The following is a 20633-nucleotide window of genomic DNA, read 5'->3' on the forward strand; positions in this document are numbered from 1 at the left end:
CCGTGCCTTGCACAGAGTAGGCACTCAGTGTATACTAACTGAATTTAATATAAAATAATGATCACTTTGTAGTGCTATTTATTTCATTAATTCAAGTATAAAAAACTATTCAGTTTCCTTGACTTACTGCTTTGTTCTCTTGAAATACAGCTGGAGAGGCTTTAAATATCATTCCTGGTCCTCAGGAAAGGAAAACTCATGCCAGTTTAATGTCTCCTGGTAGACGCAAAAGGTAAATGCCTTTTAAAAGGACAAGTTTCCAATAACCTTCCAAAAAAAAAAAATTACACCAGGATATTTTCATCGTGAATAAGGTAACAAGATTGCATGAAGTACTTGAGACTATTTACTGTTATATCCATTTCAAAACACTTTTTTTTTTCACATTCTATCCTCCCTGAAAACAGGTTGTGTTTTGTAATCACTGACCTATTCACTGTTTCATTAGAAATATCTTTTTTCTATACTGGTATAGAAAGGTATATCTTAAAACTGATGTTAACTCAGATTTTTTGAAATAAGTATTTTTTTAAACAAATATAAATAATATCTGCATGTTTTAAGGTCTACAAACACATATTTAAAGTTCTAAATCGATGGTTAAAAACTCTTCTCAGGGACATTCTCTGAGAAAAGTTTCTTTCTGTCCTATTTAGCCCACGTGTCTTTGTTTGAAGGATATTTCATAAAAGAGAGATAATAGTTTAAAATGTTTTTTCTGTTTTCTCAACTGCCATGCCATGGGTATTTTTGTTGGAATTTTTACTGTTGATTGTCTCTCATTCAAGTCTGACCTCATCCTCCTTTATGGCAAGGTTTCTCACTTAACCGCCTAAAACAATAGAACTACTATAATAGTATCTAACATTTATAAGAACCTTTACCTTTTTATAAAGTCTTTACATATACTTTATTGAATTCTTTCATAAACCCAATAATGCAGTTGGTTTTATCCCATTATAGAGTGGGTCAGAGGGTACCTTGCTACAGACCATATAGCTAATAAGTAATAAAGCTAAGCCTCAAATTCATTTCTTAATTCAAGTCTATTAATGCTTTTCAACTCAACTGCCCTTTGTTCCTACCACAAATAGAGAAAATATCTTTTCCACCATGATCTTAAGATTTGTCTTTACATGAAATTATCATTGAATTGGTTATTCATACTAGTTAAAAGACAAGCTTTTAAAATATGTTTCAGTGAATCTCAAAGGAAAAGTATCACTTTATCTGGGCCTCATTCAACAATACGGAATTTCCAGGATCCAAATACATTTGCAGTAGAAAAAGTAAGTGACCTTCCCAAACTTTGCAACTTAAGATATTCCTGAGTTTATAACTATTGATATATACACAAATATATATATATATATATATATATATATATATATATATATATATATACATATGTATATTTAGATTATGTGTGTGTTTGTGTGTGTGTGTAAAATACAGTATTTCTATAAGACTTCAGTAGAGGGAGCTCCCTGGCAGTCCAGTGGTTAGGACTCCTCGCTTCCACTGTAGGGGTTCAATCCCTAGTTGGGGAACTAAGATCTTGCAAGCCGCGCAGCGTGGCCAGAAAAAAGACTGCCATAGAATTGCCTTGGGATAGACTGTAGTGAAATTTAACAGTAGCAGACAGTCCCGTCAGAATAGATAACATGTGCAAATGCACCAGGTAAGAAACAGAAGTGTGTTTATGAAACTGTAAATACATCATTGTTGCTGGATTATGCAATATAATAGGGCATTTTTCCTCGAATAGAGACAGGTTATTAAAAATCTTGTATGAAAAGCTAAAGAGTTTGGAACTGTATCCTGTAGTCAGTGAAGAAAGAGTTGGTGAAGGATCCGTGAAAACACTTGTAAGTGGTTAACGTATACTAGTCAGGTGGTAATATCGAGGGAGCCACCATAACTTTTTGAGTTTCCACCTAAATTTATTAAAACTATCCAGCTTCCATTGATTCTTTTTAAGTAAATAACATAATACTCTATCCTGTGCTTTTGCTAATATTGACTTTGTTTTCCAGCAAATGGTTATTGAAAATGCTCGAGAAAAAATATTAAGCAACAAATCTCTTCAAGAAAAGCTTGCAGAAAACATTAATAAATTTTTGACTAGGTAAGCTGTTTGTATTTAAAATACCTAATTGTTTTTGCCTAATTGAGAACTATGCTAAAAATTTTCCTTTCTGTATTACAGTGACAACAATATTCCTCAAGTACCTAAGCAAACAGATAGCAACCCTAGTGAACCAGAGACTTCAATTGATGAACTCCTGGGACTTCAGGTATGGGTAAGGGTGTGTGTGTGTTTGTGTGTGTGTAGTACATATATTCATAGTTAAAACTGATGATATTCTTGTTTCATTTCAAAACCATTACTAACAGATGTATAAAATGATTTAAAATAATAATTAAAATATAAATTTCCTTCATTATCCAAATGTAATCTGTTCCTGAAAATGTGTTAGTGAATTTTCAAGGTCAAAATTACAGGGTTTTTTCCAATTTTATTGAAAAATAATTGATATCTCTCACTGTATAAGTTTAAGGCATACAATATGATGATTTGATTTACATATATTAAAATTGCGTTATTTAGATGGTAAATGTAATAAGACATTCCTAACCATCTAATAACTCACCAACTCTTCCAGATATCAGTAAAATACTTTTCCTGTATCCATACAACAATGTCGTGTATTTCTTAGTATTTAATAATTAAAGATTCATTAGTGGTTTTATTTTTGTGCAGTAAGCAGTACTGTACAGTGTATATAAAATAAATTACATTTCTTCTGCACCTGCTACAAACTGTATAAAAATATAAAGAAACAATGAAATAATATGTTAAAGATACATGATGAATCCAAGTAATATTGAACAAAATAAAATGAACAAGACACTTTAAAAAAGAAAGGATACTAACTAACTGAATAATTGTGAGATTTATTGCTAAGAGAAGGAAGATAGGGGCTATAGTCACTTGCTATTCAGTGAGAGTGAAGATGAAAGAGGGTGAGCTAGTAAAAGAAGAATTTAACAATATGAGTTTTAAGATTTGTCCAGGTGCAAATACCTTTTTGAAGAACAGCTGAGATTTTGGCTATTGCATAGCCTTTTACTTGGACTCTCAGATAATACATTCAGTTTTGTTGCTGTGCCACAAAATGAATTCATTATAATGAATTTATGGTAGCAGTTTTCTTTCAGATGATGAATTCTGGGTGAAACCACTGAGTTTTTTTTTCTTTTTGTCAGTTCCTTCAGAATACTTTAAAAAAAAATGTTTTTTGATACATTTTCCCAAAGTGAAATTCAGTAAATTTAAGAAAACATGACAAGCTTTTGAAAGCAACCTTTAAATTATTTAGCAGTCTTCTTTAAAAAACTTCTCCTATCTTAATGTTCAACATATCCCCTGTTCTAAATTTTTATAACCTTCAACTCCTTACTTATATTTTCTCCACAAAATACTTAGGTACTTACCATAATCAAGACACTCTATTAGATATTATAAGAAAAGAGAGATTATAAGAAAGTGAAGACACAACACTCTGTTCATGGTGTTCATAATATTGTATATTGGGGAAAAGTTAAAAATTCAGATTTCAATAACTTTGAAAGTACAGCAATACATAATGCCTAATGGAGTAGTATATACATAAGCTTCACTAAGAGAACAGAGCCAGTTGTACAAATAGGTGAATTTTTAAAATGTTTTTATGCGTCTTTGTGTCCTTGGGGTAGGCAAGATTTCTTTGGCTACACAAATTGCTAACTGTGTTTTTTTTTAAGACTTCTGTAAAATTCAAAATATCCGCTTGTTAAAAGCATCATTAAAATTAAAAGGCAAACCACCAAGTACCTTTGGAACATGTATTTCAAGATTCTTTCAGTTCTGATTTTTAAAGTTTAGACTGTAATAAGACATTTACTAGAAAAATGTGTTTCTTCAGCAGTAACTTTTGTAAGAGGGTATGCACCAGTTCATAGTTTGATTAACATTGGATTGTTCGCTCTTGACATTATTTATATTACTGTAAATTTTCAAGTTCATCAATACAGAAATATTTGCTCAAGCTCCTGGCTTTCTCCTAAATCACATTTCATCAAGAATTATTGATGTTCTCTGTATATCTTCATTGTCAAGGTTAACTGGTTCTTTAACTTCAAGTTTCTCTTTGGATTTTATGGCCATTTTTACTTTAAAAATCCAAGTTTTTAATCACTTCATGAGAGTTCCACCTTACCTCTCGCTCCACATGAATTTCCTATCCCTTGGGATCTAAATGTATGCTTCACCAAAATTGAAGAAAATATAACATTGCGGAAGGATTTACAGATAACTGAAATTGAGAATTTTTAAATCTTCAGCTATTAAAAGGAGATTAAATGAATACCCCTAGCCAGAGTGTACTGAAACTTCTTTGAAATAGAGTGTTTTAGCCAAAATTATTCTGTCAATTTTCTTATGAGATTCATTTGAAAAGTTTGTCATTCCATTTAAATCATATTTATCTCCAAAAAAGTTCAAATGTTCATAAACATGGAAATTAATTCAATAGTAAAGAAATACAAATTAAGACAACAGATTACTTTTATGTCTTAGACTGATAATGCTTAAAAATTAATATTGCCCATTATAGGTAAAAGCATGTACATTGTTACATAGAACAGAACAAGCATTCCTTTTTTTTTATGGTGATATCATTTTATTCATTGCTATTTACCAATAAAACTGATAATTAGTATTACCCATCCTTTCAGTTTATATATACATAAATTATTTTTCTTTTTTTAATTTTATTTTTATACAGCAGGTTCTTATTAGTTATCTATTTTATACGTATTAGTGTATATATGTCAATCCCAATCTCCCAATTCATCCCACCACCACCACCCACCTCCTACCCCCACCCCCCTCCCCGCTTTCCCCCCTTGGTGTCCATACATTAGAACAAGCATTCTTATACAACTTTTCTGCAAGGCTTCTTGACAGGATTTCTCAAAATTTTAAATGTATATATTGTTTGACCTAGTAATTTCACTGATAAAATTAATCCCAAAGAATGAACAGATGCCTGGATAAAGATTTTCACGTATTATTTACCATAACTGAAAATTAGAAAAAATGCAAATGTACAAAAGTGAGAATTGGCTAAATGTTGCAGAGTTACGTAAACAAAAGAGTTCTTTCCCTTTAGAAGGATACTGGGTTAAACGTTTAGTTTTGTACCCTACTAAAAAGACAGTATAGGGAATTTTTAAAAAGCATAAACCCACAGGGGCTTCCCTGGTGGCACAGTGGTTAAGAATCCACCTGCCAGTGCAGGGGACACGGATTCAAGCCCTGGTCCGGGAAGATCCCACATGCCGTGGAGCAGCTAAGCCCGTGCGCCACAACTACTGAGCCTGCACTCTAGAGCCCGCGAGCCACAACTACTGAGCCCGCGTGCCACAACTACTGAAGCCTGCATGCCTAGAGCCCGTGCTCTGCAACAAGAGAAGCCACCGCAATGAGAAGCCTGTACACCACAACGAAGAGTAACCCCTGCTTGCCACAACTAGAGAAAGCCCGCGCACAGCAACGAAGACCCAACACAGCCAAAAATAAATTTAAAAAGAAAAAAGGATAAACCCACAAGGACAGAGAAGAGGAAAGGACAGAGAAAGAATTGTTTAGAATTTGAAATGGACAAGTGGTACCTGACTTAGCAGACCCAGGATTCTAAGCCAGTAAAGGCAAAGTTCAGGTAAAAGCCACTTTACAAAAGACTTGACTCTAGTACCTCTGAAAGTAAATGTAAAGATAGGGCTACAAACAGGATGATAAGGTGTAACGTTTAGGAAGTATATAGTTAAACTCCATATTTTTTCCCCATTCACCCTGTTCCTCAGAAACACTACTGTCAGCCATAAACTGTCCTAGCAAGAAATCTAACTCACTCAAATAAGAAAAACTAAAAATACAGATGGTTCTGTAATTATTCTACAGCTTAGACCATAGTTGACAAGGTCCCTGCCTCCTTATTGGCACAGGGTTTAAAGACAGCTTTTGGCATGCTCCTTTTAAGTATGAGCACATAAACAAGGATTGTCCAACATTTGAAAGAAGTATTTGAAATGAAGATACAGGGACTTCCCTGGCAGTCCAGTGGTTAAGACTCTGTGCTTCCATTGCAGGGGGTGCGGCTTCTATCCCTGATTGGGGAACTAAGATCCCCCATGCCACGCGGCACAGCCAAAACTTTAAAATTTAAAAAATAATATAATAAAATGAAGAAACCAAAACAGGCAGATAAAAAGAGTGAGGTAGATCTATATTGAAGGCCCTAGAAAGCAGTGTACAACAAACTTATGTGAAGACAGCAGGTTAAACAACATTATTAAACCAATCTCATAGAAAAAGAGGTCAGAGGTGGAGGAATTGCATAAAGGTGGTCAAAAGGTACAAACTTCCAGTTATAAAATAAATAAGTACAGGGGATGCAGTGTACGACATAATGACTATAGTTAACACTGCTGTATGGTATACAGTTAACCCTTGAACAGCTTGGGGTTGGGGGAGCTGACTCCACATGCAGTCAAAAACCCACTTAAACCAAGGGGGAAGGGGGGTGGGATAAACTGGGAGATTGGGATTGACATATATACACTATTGATACTATGTATAAAACAGATAACTAACGAGGACCTACTGTGTAGCACAGGGAACTCTACTCAGTGCTCTGTGGTGACCTAAATGGGAAGGAAATCCAAAAAAGGGGATATATGTATACATATAGCTGATTCACTTTGCTGTACAGTATAAACTAACAATATAGTAAAGCAACTATACTCCAATAAAAAATTTTTTTTAAAGCCCACTTAGAAGTTTACAGTCAGCCCCCCATGTATCCAGTTCTGCAAGTGCAGATTCAACCAGCCTTGGATCTTGTAGTGCTGTAATACGTATTTATTGAAAAAATTCTGCATATGAGTGGACGGACCTGCACAGTTCAAACCTATGTTGTTCAAGTGTCAACAGTATTTGAAAATTAAGAGAGCAGCCTATCCTGGGGCTTCCCTGGTGGCGCAGTGGTTGGGACTCCGCCTGCCCATGTAAGGGACACGGTTCGAGCCCTAGTCCAGGAGGATCCCACATGCCGCAGAGCAACTAGGCCTGGGCGCCACAACTACTGAGCCTGTGCTCTAGAGCCTGTGCTCCGCAACAAGAGAAGCCAGCACAATGAGAAGCCCACACTGCAACTAGAGAAAGCCCACGCACAGCAACGAAGACCCAACACAGCCAAAAATAAATAAATTTTTAAAAATAGATAATAAAAATAGCATATCCTAAGAGTTCTCACAAGGAAAAAAATACTTTTTTCTTTTTCTCTCTTTTTTAAATATGTATATGAGATGATGGATATTAACTAAGCTTATTTTGGTATCATTTCACAATGTATGTAGGTCAGATCATTATGCTGTACACCTTAAACTTACACAGTGGTGTGTGTCAAGTAATAAAGAACATTATAGCATGGTTTTATTCTATATTTATTTTATTTTAATGTTTGGGGATATAGTCACCAAAGTGATTAATTAGTGGTATTAGGGAGCATTCACTTTCTATTTTCTAGTCTTCCTGTTTTAAGTGAATAGTGTTACAAGCAGAAGAAATTTTCTTGGAAGGGAATACTACATAAAAGGTACAAAATATCAGATGTCCTCTAATTACTTTGCTGGTATTAAACCATATTAATTCAATTAGGATCACTTTTTCTTTGTTTTTTGTTTTTGCAGAGTGAAATCCACATGTCTGAAGAAGCTATACAGGATATATTGGAACAGACAGAATCCGATCCAGCATTTCAGGCACTCTTTGATCTATTTGACTATGGTAAGTAGAACATTTCTGTCAAAGCAGTTAGGAGAAAAAAGTTTCTCCAATTTCTCTGGAGAAACAGCTTAAACAGTAAAACAACATTTCCCAGAGCATCTGGAAAAAAGTTCCTATTTTCATTAAAACAAACATATGGATATGAAAGAGTTTTTTTGTGGTTTTTTGTTTTATTTTTTTCTTAAAGATACTTAGGCTGTAAAAATAACAGTTTTGGGGGTGGGGGGGGTTAGTTGTGGGCAGTTTTGCCAGTCATCAAAAATGCGTTGAGGTCCACTCCTATACATACATTATACTAAACAGTTGGGTAATACAAGAGGAATAAAAATATTTGTCTGTTGCCCTCCATCTTATGGCCTAGTGCAGTAGTTCTCAAAGTGTAGTCTCCAAACCAGCAGACCAGCATTGTCTGAGAACATGTTAAAAATGCACTGGTCTAGTGGAAAAATCATACTTGTCAATGATATACAAGGCAACATGTTAAAAACTATAATTAAAGGACTATAATTAAGACCAAACTTTAACATTTGCTTGACCACTGTCAAGCTGTATTAATTGATGCTTATTTTTATTTTGGTCATTTAACCAACTGTTTCCCTATTCCCTTTTTCACAGGTAAAACAAAGAATAATAAAAATATATCACAAGGCATTTCCAGTCAGCATATGGAAACCAATCTCAATGTAGTCTTAGCAGGTGAAACTAATCTAGCAGTTAAAGGTTCTTTTGAAACAGAAGAATCTGGTAAGAATTTGATTTTGTTAATATCCATCTAAATCCTAATATCAGTCTCAAAATCTCAAAGGCAGAAAATGTTGTTTAATTTGAAAGTTGTTCAAATTACCACATAGATCATTTTTGTGTTTCTAAGTTTTCTCTTCATTTAAAAAGAAAAAATTATTCCCACGCCTTTAGTACTTTGATTAAAAGGTGAATTTTTAGTACTCATTCCTTCATGATGCAGTAGACATGCACAAATTGGTGTTAATACTGTTGACCAGTTCAACCTGTGTGTAACATTTAACATAATTTTTTGAGACACATATTCAAATCCCTAATGTGTAAGCTTGGTTTGTGGTATTAATCATCCAGCCTCGTCAGCAAGCTTAGCTGAGTGCTCAGTATCAATATCTCACTTATTTAGAGGAAATTATATACTTGCTGATAGTCCTGAATTATGGGTTTTATGAGGTTTTAGGTTATATTCCTATGTGTCTACTAAGTTAGTTCTTTATGTTTCTGCCTCCCATAGAGTACCAGTATGGCACATAATTGTCCCACAATAACTACTTATGAATGAGGGAGGGCAGTGAATATGTCTATCTTAGATCTTTTAAATATTGGCCAAGTTTTTTAAAATTTCATTTTTGTGAAACATAACATATGCAGAAGTGCACAATAAAAGTGTACTTTAGCTCATTGAATTGTAATCAAGCAAGTACCCACATAACCATCTCTAAAGTCAAAAAATAGAATACCACCAGCACCACAAAAACATCTCTTCGTATCCCTTTGCAGTCACTACTCCTTTCATCCCTTTTCCTCAGAGATAACCATTATCCTGGCTTCTCTCACATTATCCTGGCATCTCACACTTGCTAAACTTTATGCCTCTTTGGTACCACCTCTGTCCATTTCTGTCTACGCCAAGCTATGCCACAATAATCTTTTCTGTTCATCTCTTCTTAAATGCCATGACCCCTTCCAGCTCCCTCAAAAGACTTCATGGCTTCCAAGTTTCACATCATGCCTTCCAAAAACCAGTTTTGGAATATCTCAGACTATATTTCTATTTTGAGTCCTTTGCTTGTACCCAAACCCAATCCTCCATTTCTTCTTAGGCTGAATTGTAGGAGGGCGTGTCTTTCTCATATATATTATGTGTGGAAGATTGTGCTTCAGATAAGCTCGACCCTGCACAAAATGAAATTTGAAATCCTATTTTCTCAGAAAGTCTCTTCCCACTTCGTTGAAACTGACTACCCCTGAATTTATGTGGCCTGTATATAATTTCCACTGGTTTCCCCACAATAAGGATTCACATGTGCTCCATACCCACTATTATTTAACCAGTGTCACATTAACAGAATTTTATGATAGTTGATATACATTTTTCTGGATTTTTCCCAATATTTTTCATATTGTTAATTGTTATTGTTTTCTGTCCTAAACTGTGAATGATGTATGACACAGTATATCAGTATTTTCTCAAATGCCCTTCTTCTTTTTCCAACTATTAACACTTTTATTTGTCAAGATCTCTTCGTCCAATAACACTTTCTCACATCCCATAGGCCAGAAGAGGTGCCTTTTGTTCCTATACTGCTACGGTTTTTGGCATGTTTCATCATGACTTTCTGTCCTATGTCTGCCTCCCTTAGACTGATATCACAAAGGGCGGAGACTGGGTCATTCATCTTTGTATCCCAGTACCGGTCATATGGTTGATCTTCAGTAAATGTGTAATAAATGTTAAAGTGTACACAATAACATCAAATGTTGATCATGCAAAATGTAATTGGCCCCATTTCACCTTCAAGAATATATCAGATGAAGTATGGTCAGTAGAAATGGTAGAAGTTGAAAAGTCAGTTGTTTTGAAAAAACTATGTTTGTAGCCGGTTTTTTTTAATATATTGGTACATATTAAATGTTCTTAAACATATATACTTTTTCCTTCATTGTGTCATCTGTTTTCTAAAAAGCTTGAAAAACAATTTGGCACTTGTTAAAAGCATCAGTAATAAGAAAAGTACCTGTAAGTTTTTTGATACTCAAAAAATGAGAGTGAGTTTATCAGACTTCCACTTGCTGGTATGTCAAAGATGAGTTACTTCCTTGGCAAAATAGGTTTTATAGTAAAGATGACTACCTTAAAAGCTGTTACATACTCACCATATCTTTCTGCCATCCTAATATTTTGCAGGTGATCAATCTGGTCAACCCCCATTTTGTACATCCTATCAAAATGAAGACACATCAAATGTTTTGAAGAATGGCAGCAACCATGATGAGCTTAGACAGGAAGCCCAGGAACATTTTTCCCAGATAGATTCTAGCGTCCAGAAAAAGGCCTTTAAAACAGTAGTATCTACTGAACAGAAGTGTAACCTTGATATCACCTTTGAGTCTGTGCCTAATTTGAATGACTTTAACCAAAGAGTAAACTCTGATGCCGAATGTAATCAGCATTGTGCTGAATTATACACCAATCAGATGTCTACTGAAACTGAATTGGCTATGGAAGTTGAAAAGAATTCTTTGTCTCCAAGTGTGCAGAATGAATCTCGATTACAGCCTGATCAGTCTGATATACCAATAACTCCATTTGCTTCCCTTGGTGGTGAAGCTAACAATGCGAACTTAATTCTCTCTGGAAAAACTTCTCAGCTTTTATCCCAAAATATGCCATTAACTGGAAAGCCATCTAAAAAAGGTCAATTTTGTGAAAGTTCTGACGATACAAGAAGACTTACAACTAATTTCCATGGTTCCAAGTCACCGGATTCTAGAGAAATTCACCAGAGTAAAATTGAAATTAATAATGTGTTACCAGTTGCATCGCAGCAACTTTCAGATTGCCAAAATAATTCTTCACTTCAAAGTAAAATATTACCTGTGTCTGTTGAAGGTTCGGGTTTAACTGTATCTGAACAAAAAGTGGAAATTCACCTTGGAGATTCAGTATCTTCAATTAAACAACCATCTAATGATTCATCATCTGTTGAGTTAAATCATACAGATCATGAACGTCAGCCCTCCAAGTCTGAGAAAGTTGCTTTGGGTTCACAAGAGCCTTCATCTTCTGTAAAAGAAGATGGAGATAGTATTTTTCTCGCTTTAGGTGAAAATAACTGTGAGGAAGTTACACTGATACCCCCAGAAGCTAATCCTATAGAAGATATACATTCTCTTCCTTCAGAATCTGTGTGTTCTTCAATGAGGGATTCTCACCCTGAGTCCCAGAATACTAGTGATAAACCTGCTGGCAACAAGTCAACAGAGATAGATGCATCAAATATAGTCTCTCTCAAAATTATCATCAGTGATGATCCATTTGTTTCCTCAGATTCTGAACTTAACAGTGCTGTTTCTAGTATCAGTGGAGAAAACTTGCCAACTATAATTTTGTCTTCTCCTTCTAAATCACCTGCCAGAAATGCAGAATTAGTTAAATGCCTGTCTTCAGAGGAAACCACAGGTACTATCTCATCTGCTGAAGGAATTGGGGATTCAGCCTCAATGGAACAGAGCCTTTTAGCACTCAAACCTGAAGACTCTACAGTAAACAACACTCAGAATGAAGACAGCATTGCTTTTTCAGCCAATGTTACACCATGTGTTTCCAAGGATGGAGGATACATACAGTTAATGCCAGCTACAAGCACAACTTTTGGCAATTCAAATAACATTCTGATAGCTACTTGTGTAACTGATCCAACAGTCTTAGGAACAACTGTCAGTCAGTCAAATGTGGTGGTGTTGCCTGGGAATTCTGCACCTATGACTGCTCAACCACCACCTCAGTTACAGACACCCCCAAGGTCAAACAGTCTATTTGCTGTCAACCAAACTATGTCACCCAGCTTTTCACAAGGTAACTTTAGAACATATTGAAGTTCATTTCTCTGGAATGGGATCTAATTTCTTGTGTGTGCTGTTATTGACTAGAAGGTAATAAATCATGGATGAGATTATAAAAGAAGATTCAGAAATTTGTGATTATGCTTTCTCTTTACAGAATTAATTCAATCAAATTTTTTTAAAATCTGCTAAGCTATGGAATTCAGTGGTTTCATTTTTTATTTCTTTTCCTTTCCATAGTTACTTCTCAGTCCATGGTTAATCTATCAATACAAGAAAAAGAGTGGGGGGGAGACTAATTCATCAAATATCCATATACCTACTAAAACCCAGTGTTGTGGGAGATTTTTCTTAAATAGTTATTATAGTCTTAGTTTTCAAGGAATTTATTACCTATTTGGAAAGACTTTCAAGACACAACTTGAATTTCTCCCTGCATAATACCCTTTGTAATTTCTCACTATCTTCCACATTTGAAAATTGATCCCTGTCTTTAGAATTCTTTGTTTATAGGAGCACTTGTGGCATTTATTATATGCCATTTTATGTGTAGTTAGTGACTGAGATGCCTGTCATAGTGGTCATTCCTTTTTTTTTTTTTTTTTTTTTAGCGGTACGCGGGCCTCTCACTGTTGTGGCCTCTCCCGTTGCGGAGCACAGGCTCCGGACACGCAGGCTTAGCGGCCATGGCTCACGGAACCCAGCCGCTCTGCGGCACGTGGGATATTCCCAGACTGGGGCGCAAACCCATGTCCCCTGCATCGGCAGGCGGACTCTCAACCGCCGCGCCACCAGGGAAGCCCCATAGTGGTCATTCTTGATTATATGTTCCTTGAAGGTGGAGTTTATGGCACATTCATCTACACTTCCTTAGATATTGATTCCCAAGCTCCTTTCCCCTCTTTCTTTTTTTACATTTAGGCATACAATTAAATCAGATTAAATATCAGCAATTAAGTATTAAGCCTGATGGATCTATTTCAAGTGCTGTTTAAAATAAGATAAAGGAGGGATCAGAATTGGTAGAAAAGGTGGAACTTGAGCTGAAGCTTAGAGAAATAAGGTAGTATTTGGAGTAAAAGGAAGGGAATCTTAAGCAGCACAAGGATAGGTAGGTATTTGAGAGACTGAGGTGGGTGTTCAGGAAAGTGAGGAAATCAGCCTTACAGGAGAAGTTAATGAATTTATTAGGAAAAGATTCATTTACAGGGCAGGGTTAAATTATGGTAGCCATAGACTATATTGTTGACTTCTCCATGTAAACATTGTATTTTCTCCCACGGTTTTGACTGGTTGCTCACTTATCTGGACCCTTTCTGACAAATACCACTGAGATAATATTATAGTTTGGGGTTGTGAGTAAGTCTTAGACTGTCAGTATTCAGTTTGGACCGTTATTTTCTGGTAAAAGATTCAGACTTGAAACCTGCACTACCAATTTTTTGATCAATTTCACTATTCTTTCTAGAGGAATCAAGGTACAACTATAATGTGATCTGGCTGTAGAGTCTTATGCTTACTCATGATGTTTACCTTGACTAATTGCCATAAGAATAATATTCAGCTTGACTTTTTCTTAATTTGTTAGCCTTGCTGTTGTCCCTAAATTAATTTTTTAAAGGAGAGTAGATTATATGAAAAACTGATTATAATTATATAGTATTTATTTCAAATTAATAATTACTGGGGCTTCCCTGGTGGCGCAGTGGTTAAGAATCCTCCTGCCAATGCATGAGACATGGGTTCGAGCCCTGGTCCAGGAAGATCCCACATGCTGCAGACCAACTAAACCCATGCGCCACATCTACTGAGCCCACATGCCACAACTACTGAAGCCTGCACGCTCTAGGGCCCGTGCTCCACAACAAGAGAAGCCACCACAATGAGAAGCCCGTGCACTGCAACGAAGAATAGCCCCTGCTCGCCACAACTAGAGAAAAGCCTGCGCTCAGCAACGAAGACCCAAGCAGACATAAATAAATAAATCAACAAATAAATAAATTTATTTATTTTAAAAAAACACAAAACCTTTAAAAATAATAATAATAATTACTTTAGTGTCTTGTGTTTATTCCATTTTATTGAGAATTGTTGGTTGGTTTTTTTTTTTAGGATCTGCCATTATAATTGCTTCTCCAGTCCAACCTGTACTTCAGGGAATGGTGGGAATGATCCCTGTATCTGTGGTTGGACAGAATGGAAATACCTTTTCTGCTCCTCCTCGGCAGGTGAGATTTATGAACTGAAAATGGCTCGGTGCCGCTTTTCAAACAAAGTATAATTAATGGCTTCTTCTCGTCCAGGTCCTTCATATGCCTTTGGCAGCACCTGTTTGCAATAGAAGTATCCCTCAATTCCCTATCCCTCCAAAATCTCTGAAGACTCAGGGACTAAGAAACAAGCCTTGTACAGGTACATTTTTAAGTTCATTCATGTCAGCTTTATGTGTGTGTACTCCTTTGTTTGCAGCAATATGACGGTATTTTTTTAAATTTTTTGGAATGCTAATAACTTTCCTAACAGGTGGTTGTCCAACCTTTGCTTAAAGTTTTTTGCAGTGATTTTAAGAAAAAGACAAATGGAACAAAATAGAGTTTAGAAAAAGACCGTGTATTTATAGCAACTTATACATAGTAGAGGTAATGTCAGAATTCAGAAGGGATAGGATGGTTTGTTTAGTAAATGAAATCTATTGGCTATTATATATATTACAGGGAAAAAATAGATCTCTTCCTCACAACATATATAAAGGTATGAACTCCAAGATGATTACCTGAAAGTGAAAAGCAAAACAAATAATGAAAGAAAATGTAAGAGAATATCCAGATGATGCTGGGATAAAACATTGCTTTTGATAAATGAAAAAATTTGATAATGCTGACTACTCCAAAATTAAAGATTTAGTTCAGTAAAAGACAACATATACAAAGTAACACGAGATTTTCATTCATGAATGAAAATATTGATGAATGTTGTGGTGAGTTCTCAAACTTCTCTACCTCAGACTTCTCCATCTTCATGGGTGACAAAATGCCCATGTTGTTAACCTAACAACACCCTAACCCTCAGAACTGTTGACCCCTTTCATTTCTAAGTCTTTAATCTTCACTTCAGCCAACCTGTCCCATAGCTTTACCTTTAATTTTTCACTACTTGTTATTAGACCTATATAATTTTTAACGGTCAATAACCTCTCTCAAAATACTCGCATTTCTGTATATCCACTGAATCTCTCTTCAACCAGTGAGAGCCCCTATTACTTGAATCCTTACCTTTACCTGAATTTTCACTTCCTTTCTGCATTCATTTCCTTCCCTATCCAGGCTAAACCCCACAATCCACCACATCAGCCACTTTTCCCAGTACTCTTAAACGCCTTCATATTCACATTCTTCTACCATATCCACTTAATACCCTCTAGCCCTGGGTCTGTCCCGCCACCCATTTCTCTGCCTTTACACCTGGGCTTCTTAGCATTGCTTTAGAAGTGTTTCCATTCAATAACACTTAAAAGTTTCTCACCCTCACTGCCACTTAGCAGTTATTTTAAATGTCTACCTATCTTCTTTCTCTCCCATTCCTCCTTAATACTATTTCAGACCTCCACAGGTCTTCTCAGATCTATCCAGTCACCACTTTCCTCACTCTAGGCCAATGATTTTGATTTTTATTGGTAGTAAACTCCATTTTCTCACATTACTCCCATTTAACATGTACCTGTTCATCTAAAATCATTCTTCCCTTTTCTCTTCTTAGAGGAATGATTATCTCATTCTTTCTAAGGTTAATGCAGGCTACCTTCTCTCTTCTGTGTATCTTCAACTTTTCTTTTTTGGCTTCTTCGCTCTGTGGCTGTCCAACTATGGATACAAGGATCATTCCCATCATTCCTTTAGGTTTTTCACATCTGCCAGCCCTTTATCCCCGACCCCTCTTATTTCCCATTACTTCTTCATCCATATTATTGTCCTTTCTCATGTTTCCACTAAAACTGTTTCAAGTCACCAGTGGCCTCCTAATGCTGCCATATGCATTGGACGTTTTCCATTCTTACCTTACTTTACTTCCTTCTAACAGTTAATACTATTGGTGGCTTCTAGAACTACTATGCTCCTCCCGTTCTAATTTTATGTAACTTAAGATCCACATACTCTACATATCTAAGTCTCACCTCTTCTTCTTGAAAAACCTCTTCTGCCTACCTTTCCCTCTTGGTTAATGTCACCATTTATTCCTCATTTACTGTTCATGTCCATGCGAATGCCCATTACTGTCTCTAAGACCTTCATCATCTCCTACCGTGAATATTTATAGCAATCTAACTAGAATTTCTATTTCCAGTTTTCTTTCTTCTCTAGTTCATCTTCTACACTGCTGCTAGAGTGACTTCCTAAAACAAATCTATTCATGCATCGACCCTATTTAAAACTCTTAAGGATTCTCTGTAAAACCTTTTGCATAATACCCAAGGTCCTACACGATATCATCTTTGCTTTTGTTTCCAGCTTCATATCTTGCTGCCCTTCTACATAAACTCATAAGTCCATGGAAATTAAAATATGTCTATTAAAACTCCAGAGCATGTGCTCTGAGCGACATAGGGTTACAAACGTGACAGTTAAACGGGCAGAATTTTTAAATAGGCATAATATAGTGTTTTCTTTAAGTAACTTTTTGGATCTAAGTAGTACCCTTAAATGCTACATTGAGCATACTAATTTGTAAATCCAAAGACTGGATTCATATTTGCCTGAAGTTAAAGCAAGTCATTTGCTCCATATTTATATTTCCTCAGTAACATGAATGAGTGATCGTCTCGTGTATATTACAAAGCTGCTTTTTTAGACCCAGTATGTGAAAGTATTTCATTTGTACATTAGCTATAGCTTAAATTTTTCTCATGGTGTCTGATACTGTGGTCTGTTCTGTTTTCTTTCAGAGAAATATACTTTCAGGAATGTTTTTCTTTTCTAATTAACTTAACTTATAATTCCAGGAAAACAGGTAAATAATTTGGTGGATTCATCAAGTCACTTAGTTGGATGTCATGTACAACGGTGAGCATAAAAGTAGTTTCTATCATAGAGTATTTGAATGCTCAAGTTAAAAGCATAAAGCATTTCTTTATGTTGCTAAGAAATTTTTTTTTTTCTTGTAGAACTGAAGTTCCTGACAAGAATATGGCCACAGATCTTGGGAAAAAATTGGAAGAAATAACAGTTCCCTTCTCAGTAGAAAGTATAGTTCCAACTAGCAAAACCTTTGAAAGCCACAGGCGTGTGCTCTGTTTTGATAGTACTGCTTCTCCTGTGGTGAATACACAGGGGACAAATCATAAGACGGTGTCCCAAAACAAAGAAAGGAATGACATTTCATTTTCTAGTCTTGACTCACCCATTGTTTCCTCCACCTTAAAACCCCCTTCTAATAATGCTCTCAAAAGAGAGAGAGAGAAACCTCCTGTGCCTAAGATTTTATCTAAATCAGAAACTGCCATTAGCCGACATACCATAAAAGAAACTCAGTCAGAAAAGAAAGTTTCACCAACAGAAACTATACTTGAATCTTTCCATAAAGCAACAGCTAATAAGGAGAATGAACTATGCAGTGATGTGGAAAGGCAGAAAAATCCAGAAACTTCAAAACTGTCTAACGGGCAGCAAACTGGGGGTGTACGGAATGAGAAAACTATAGCTTCACTGCAAGAGCTAACCAGAAAACAGGGCACATCCTCAAACAGTAAAAATGTCATTTCAGTAGGTGCACCTGTGAAGGATTTAAAACAAGAACAAACCAAGTCTGCCAGTTCTTTGATTAACCCACTCACCAAGCATACCACAGAAATGTTACAAGATATTCAGTGGCATAGCCCAGTAAATAGACTTGCTGATAGTACTGATTTATCTGTACCCCGGACATCTGGCTCAGGAGCAGGAGAAAAACATAAAGAAGAACCTACAGATGTTATCAAGGTCCCTTCTAGTAGGCGTTATGGTGAAGACAGTAGCACACCCAAAGTAATGGTCCCTCCTGTCACCCCAGACTTGCCTGCCTGCAGCCCTGCCAGTGAAACGGGGAGCGAAAACAGTGTAAACATGGCTGCCCATACATTAATGATTCTCTCCAGAGCAGCCATCTCTAGGACTACTTCAACTACTCCTCTAAAAGACAATACACAACAATTTAGAGCATCTTCAAGGAGCACCACAAAAAAGCGGAAAATTGAGGAATTAGATGAGCGTGAACGACACTCCCGTACTTCTAATAAAAGTCTTGCAAATTCATCAATACCAATGAAAAAGAAGAAAATTAAGGCAAGTTTGAAAGTCTTAATTTCAAAAACACACCTTGCCCTTCCTTCAGTGCTCAGATTAAAGATCTCATCATTTTTTGCCATAGCTACCTACCTGAACATTTTGGTCAAGGTAGCTTTGAATTCTGGTTCACAAAATACATTCTCTAGCAGTATCTCTCAGCCAGTGTGGTACTCAGCAGTTATCTAGATGAAACATAGCATTTTCAAAACAGTTGCTAAGGCATGTATTTATAAACATCTTCCTTGGGAAAAGGAGGTTTTTGTTTCTGACATGGTAGGTCCCAAGATTTGGCGGGGAGAATGACATAACACATGAAAAATTGGGAAGCCATTATTGTGTATGGAATTACCAAGTGAAAACTCCTTTGCAACTCCTCCATCTTAGGTTTTTTCCACATGTCCTACCAGCTCTTCCATAGATTCTAATATAAGTTAATGTGTTGGAGCAGTATAAAAATTAAATTTACCTGTTTCTTCTTTAACCACGGTTATCTGTAGGAAAGTAATGTAGGATTATTATTGATAAAGCCATTTTTCCTAAATCTGTTTAGCCATTTAGTAAGTGGATTGAATAGAAAGGTTTAAAATGTCATAGAGGAAGTATTGTGTCAGGGAAAGAATCTTGGCTCTGCTGCCTTGCAAGCCTGGGTTGAATCCTGCATCTCCTGCTTATTGGTTCTTGACTATTGTTAAGCCCATAACATCTGAGTCTGAGCTGCATCATTTGACATGAGGTTACCACACATCTTACCCAATGGCTGTGAGGACTAAATGCAGTGTTTGTAAAGTGCCTAGAGTATGTTAAATGTTTGGAACTAGAAAAGTACCTGTTAACTCTTAAAATCTTAGTAAAGCTTTCTAAAGTTTACAGTTTAGCAATAATGACCACCTTATAAAAAGCATGTTCTCTCTTGTCTCATTCAACATTCATACACTCTGAATTTGTATAATGTCTTGTGCCCTAAAATAATGAAATATCATTGAAGTATATTTTATTAACCTTGGATTTATAAAAATTGTCTCTATTTCTCTGTATAACTAAAATGCTAATGAACTAAACTGTTTTGGCAAAAATTTTGGTAGTATATGAAAGTACCTGATATGAGGGTCTATGTGACTTACTAAGAAAGCTAGCTTTTTGGCCTTGTTTGAGTTCAATATGTTAACTTAGGTTTATTTTTTCTTTCTTTCTTTTTTTTTTTTTTTTTTTTGACAGAAAAAGAAGCTACCCAGTTCATTTCCAGCTGGAATGGATGTGGACAAATTTTTGTTATCATTGCATTATGATGAGTAAATATTCTGAACATATAAGAACAGTAGCTATTTAAAACTACTATTCCTTAAACTATGAGTGTAGGGAATGAGATACTGACAGAATCTGAAAGCATGACCTGCACTTTCATTGTACTGAAATTTCACTTTATTTCTAAATCATGCTGTTTCTAAAGCAGCTTCCTAGTTTGTAAATAGCTTTACCTTGGTATATTTTTATTGTGGAAAAAGCATTTGCAGAAATGTGAGTAAAGCCAATCTGCAAAACTGTATATCTTTGACAATTGTATATTGTAAATACTGTGTAAATCTTGTTGAAATAGAGCTTAAATCAACCTAATGTTCTTACATTGTATTTTTTGGCTTCTTATGATCTCTAATTCTGAGGCTTATTCATCTGGAATAGTTTCTCACTTTGAGTGGGAAAAGTATACTTTTCCTTATGAATTGCCTTCAGTAATTATCCCACAAGATATCTGAAGACATTGCCACTAATTAGTACAAGAGTGTTAATGCATTCAAATGGTAACAAAGTAACCAGAAATTAACAATTTGGGGTTTTTTCTA

General features: G+C 35.7%; 1 protein-coding gene across 2 annotated transcripts in view; it reads left to right on the forward strand.

The window, feature by feature from the left end:
• NPAT (nuclear protein, coactivator of histone transcription) overlaps positions 1-20381 on the forward strand; it is a gene marked incomplete at its 5' end in the record, with an annotated part of 52830 nt that extends 32449 nt beyond the window's left edge. Inside the window, 12 exons of one of the 2 annotated variants that reach the window (XM_079708483.1) lie at positions 151-232; positions 1202-1289; positions 2037-2128; positions 2210-2297; positions 7798-7894; positions 8510-8638; positions 10821-12491; positions 14591-14706; positions 14782-14890; positions 17475-17535; positions 17616-18792; positions 20011-20381. In XM_079708483.1, coding sequence (XP_079564609.1) covers positions 151-232; positions 1202-1289; positions 2037-2128; positions 2210-2297; positions 7798-7894; positions 8510-8638; positions 10821-12491; positions 14591-14706; positions 14782-14890; positions 17475-17535; positions 17616-18792; positions 20011-20088 — 3788 coding nt within the window. In that variant the 3' untranslated portion in view covers positions 20089-20381. The remainder of the gene's footprint in view (positions 1-150; positions 233-1201; positions 1290-2036; positions 2129-2209; positions 2298-7797; positions 7895-8509; positions 8639-10820; positions 12492-14590; positions 14707-14781; positions 14891-17474; positions 17536-17615; positions 18793-20010) is intronic. The other variant, XM_079708484.1, reaches the window with a different exon arrangement.
• Between the last annotated feature and the right edge of the window lie 252 nt (positions 20382-20633).

The sequence above is a fragment of the Hyperoodon ampullatus genome (genome assembly GCF_949752795.1).
Source record: "Hyperoodon ampullatus genome assembly, chromosome: 7".
NCBI lineage: Eukaryota > Metazoa > Chordata > Mammalia > Artiodactyla > Ziphiidae > Hyperoodon > Hyperoodon ampullatus.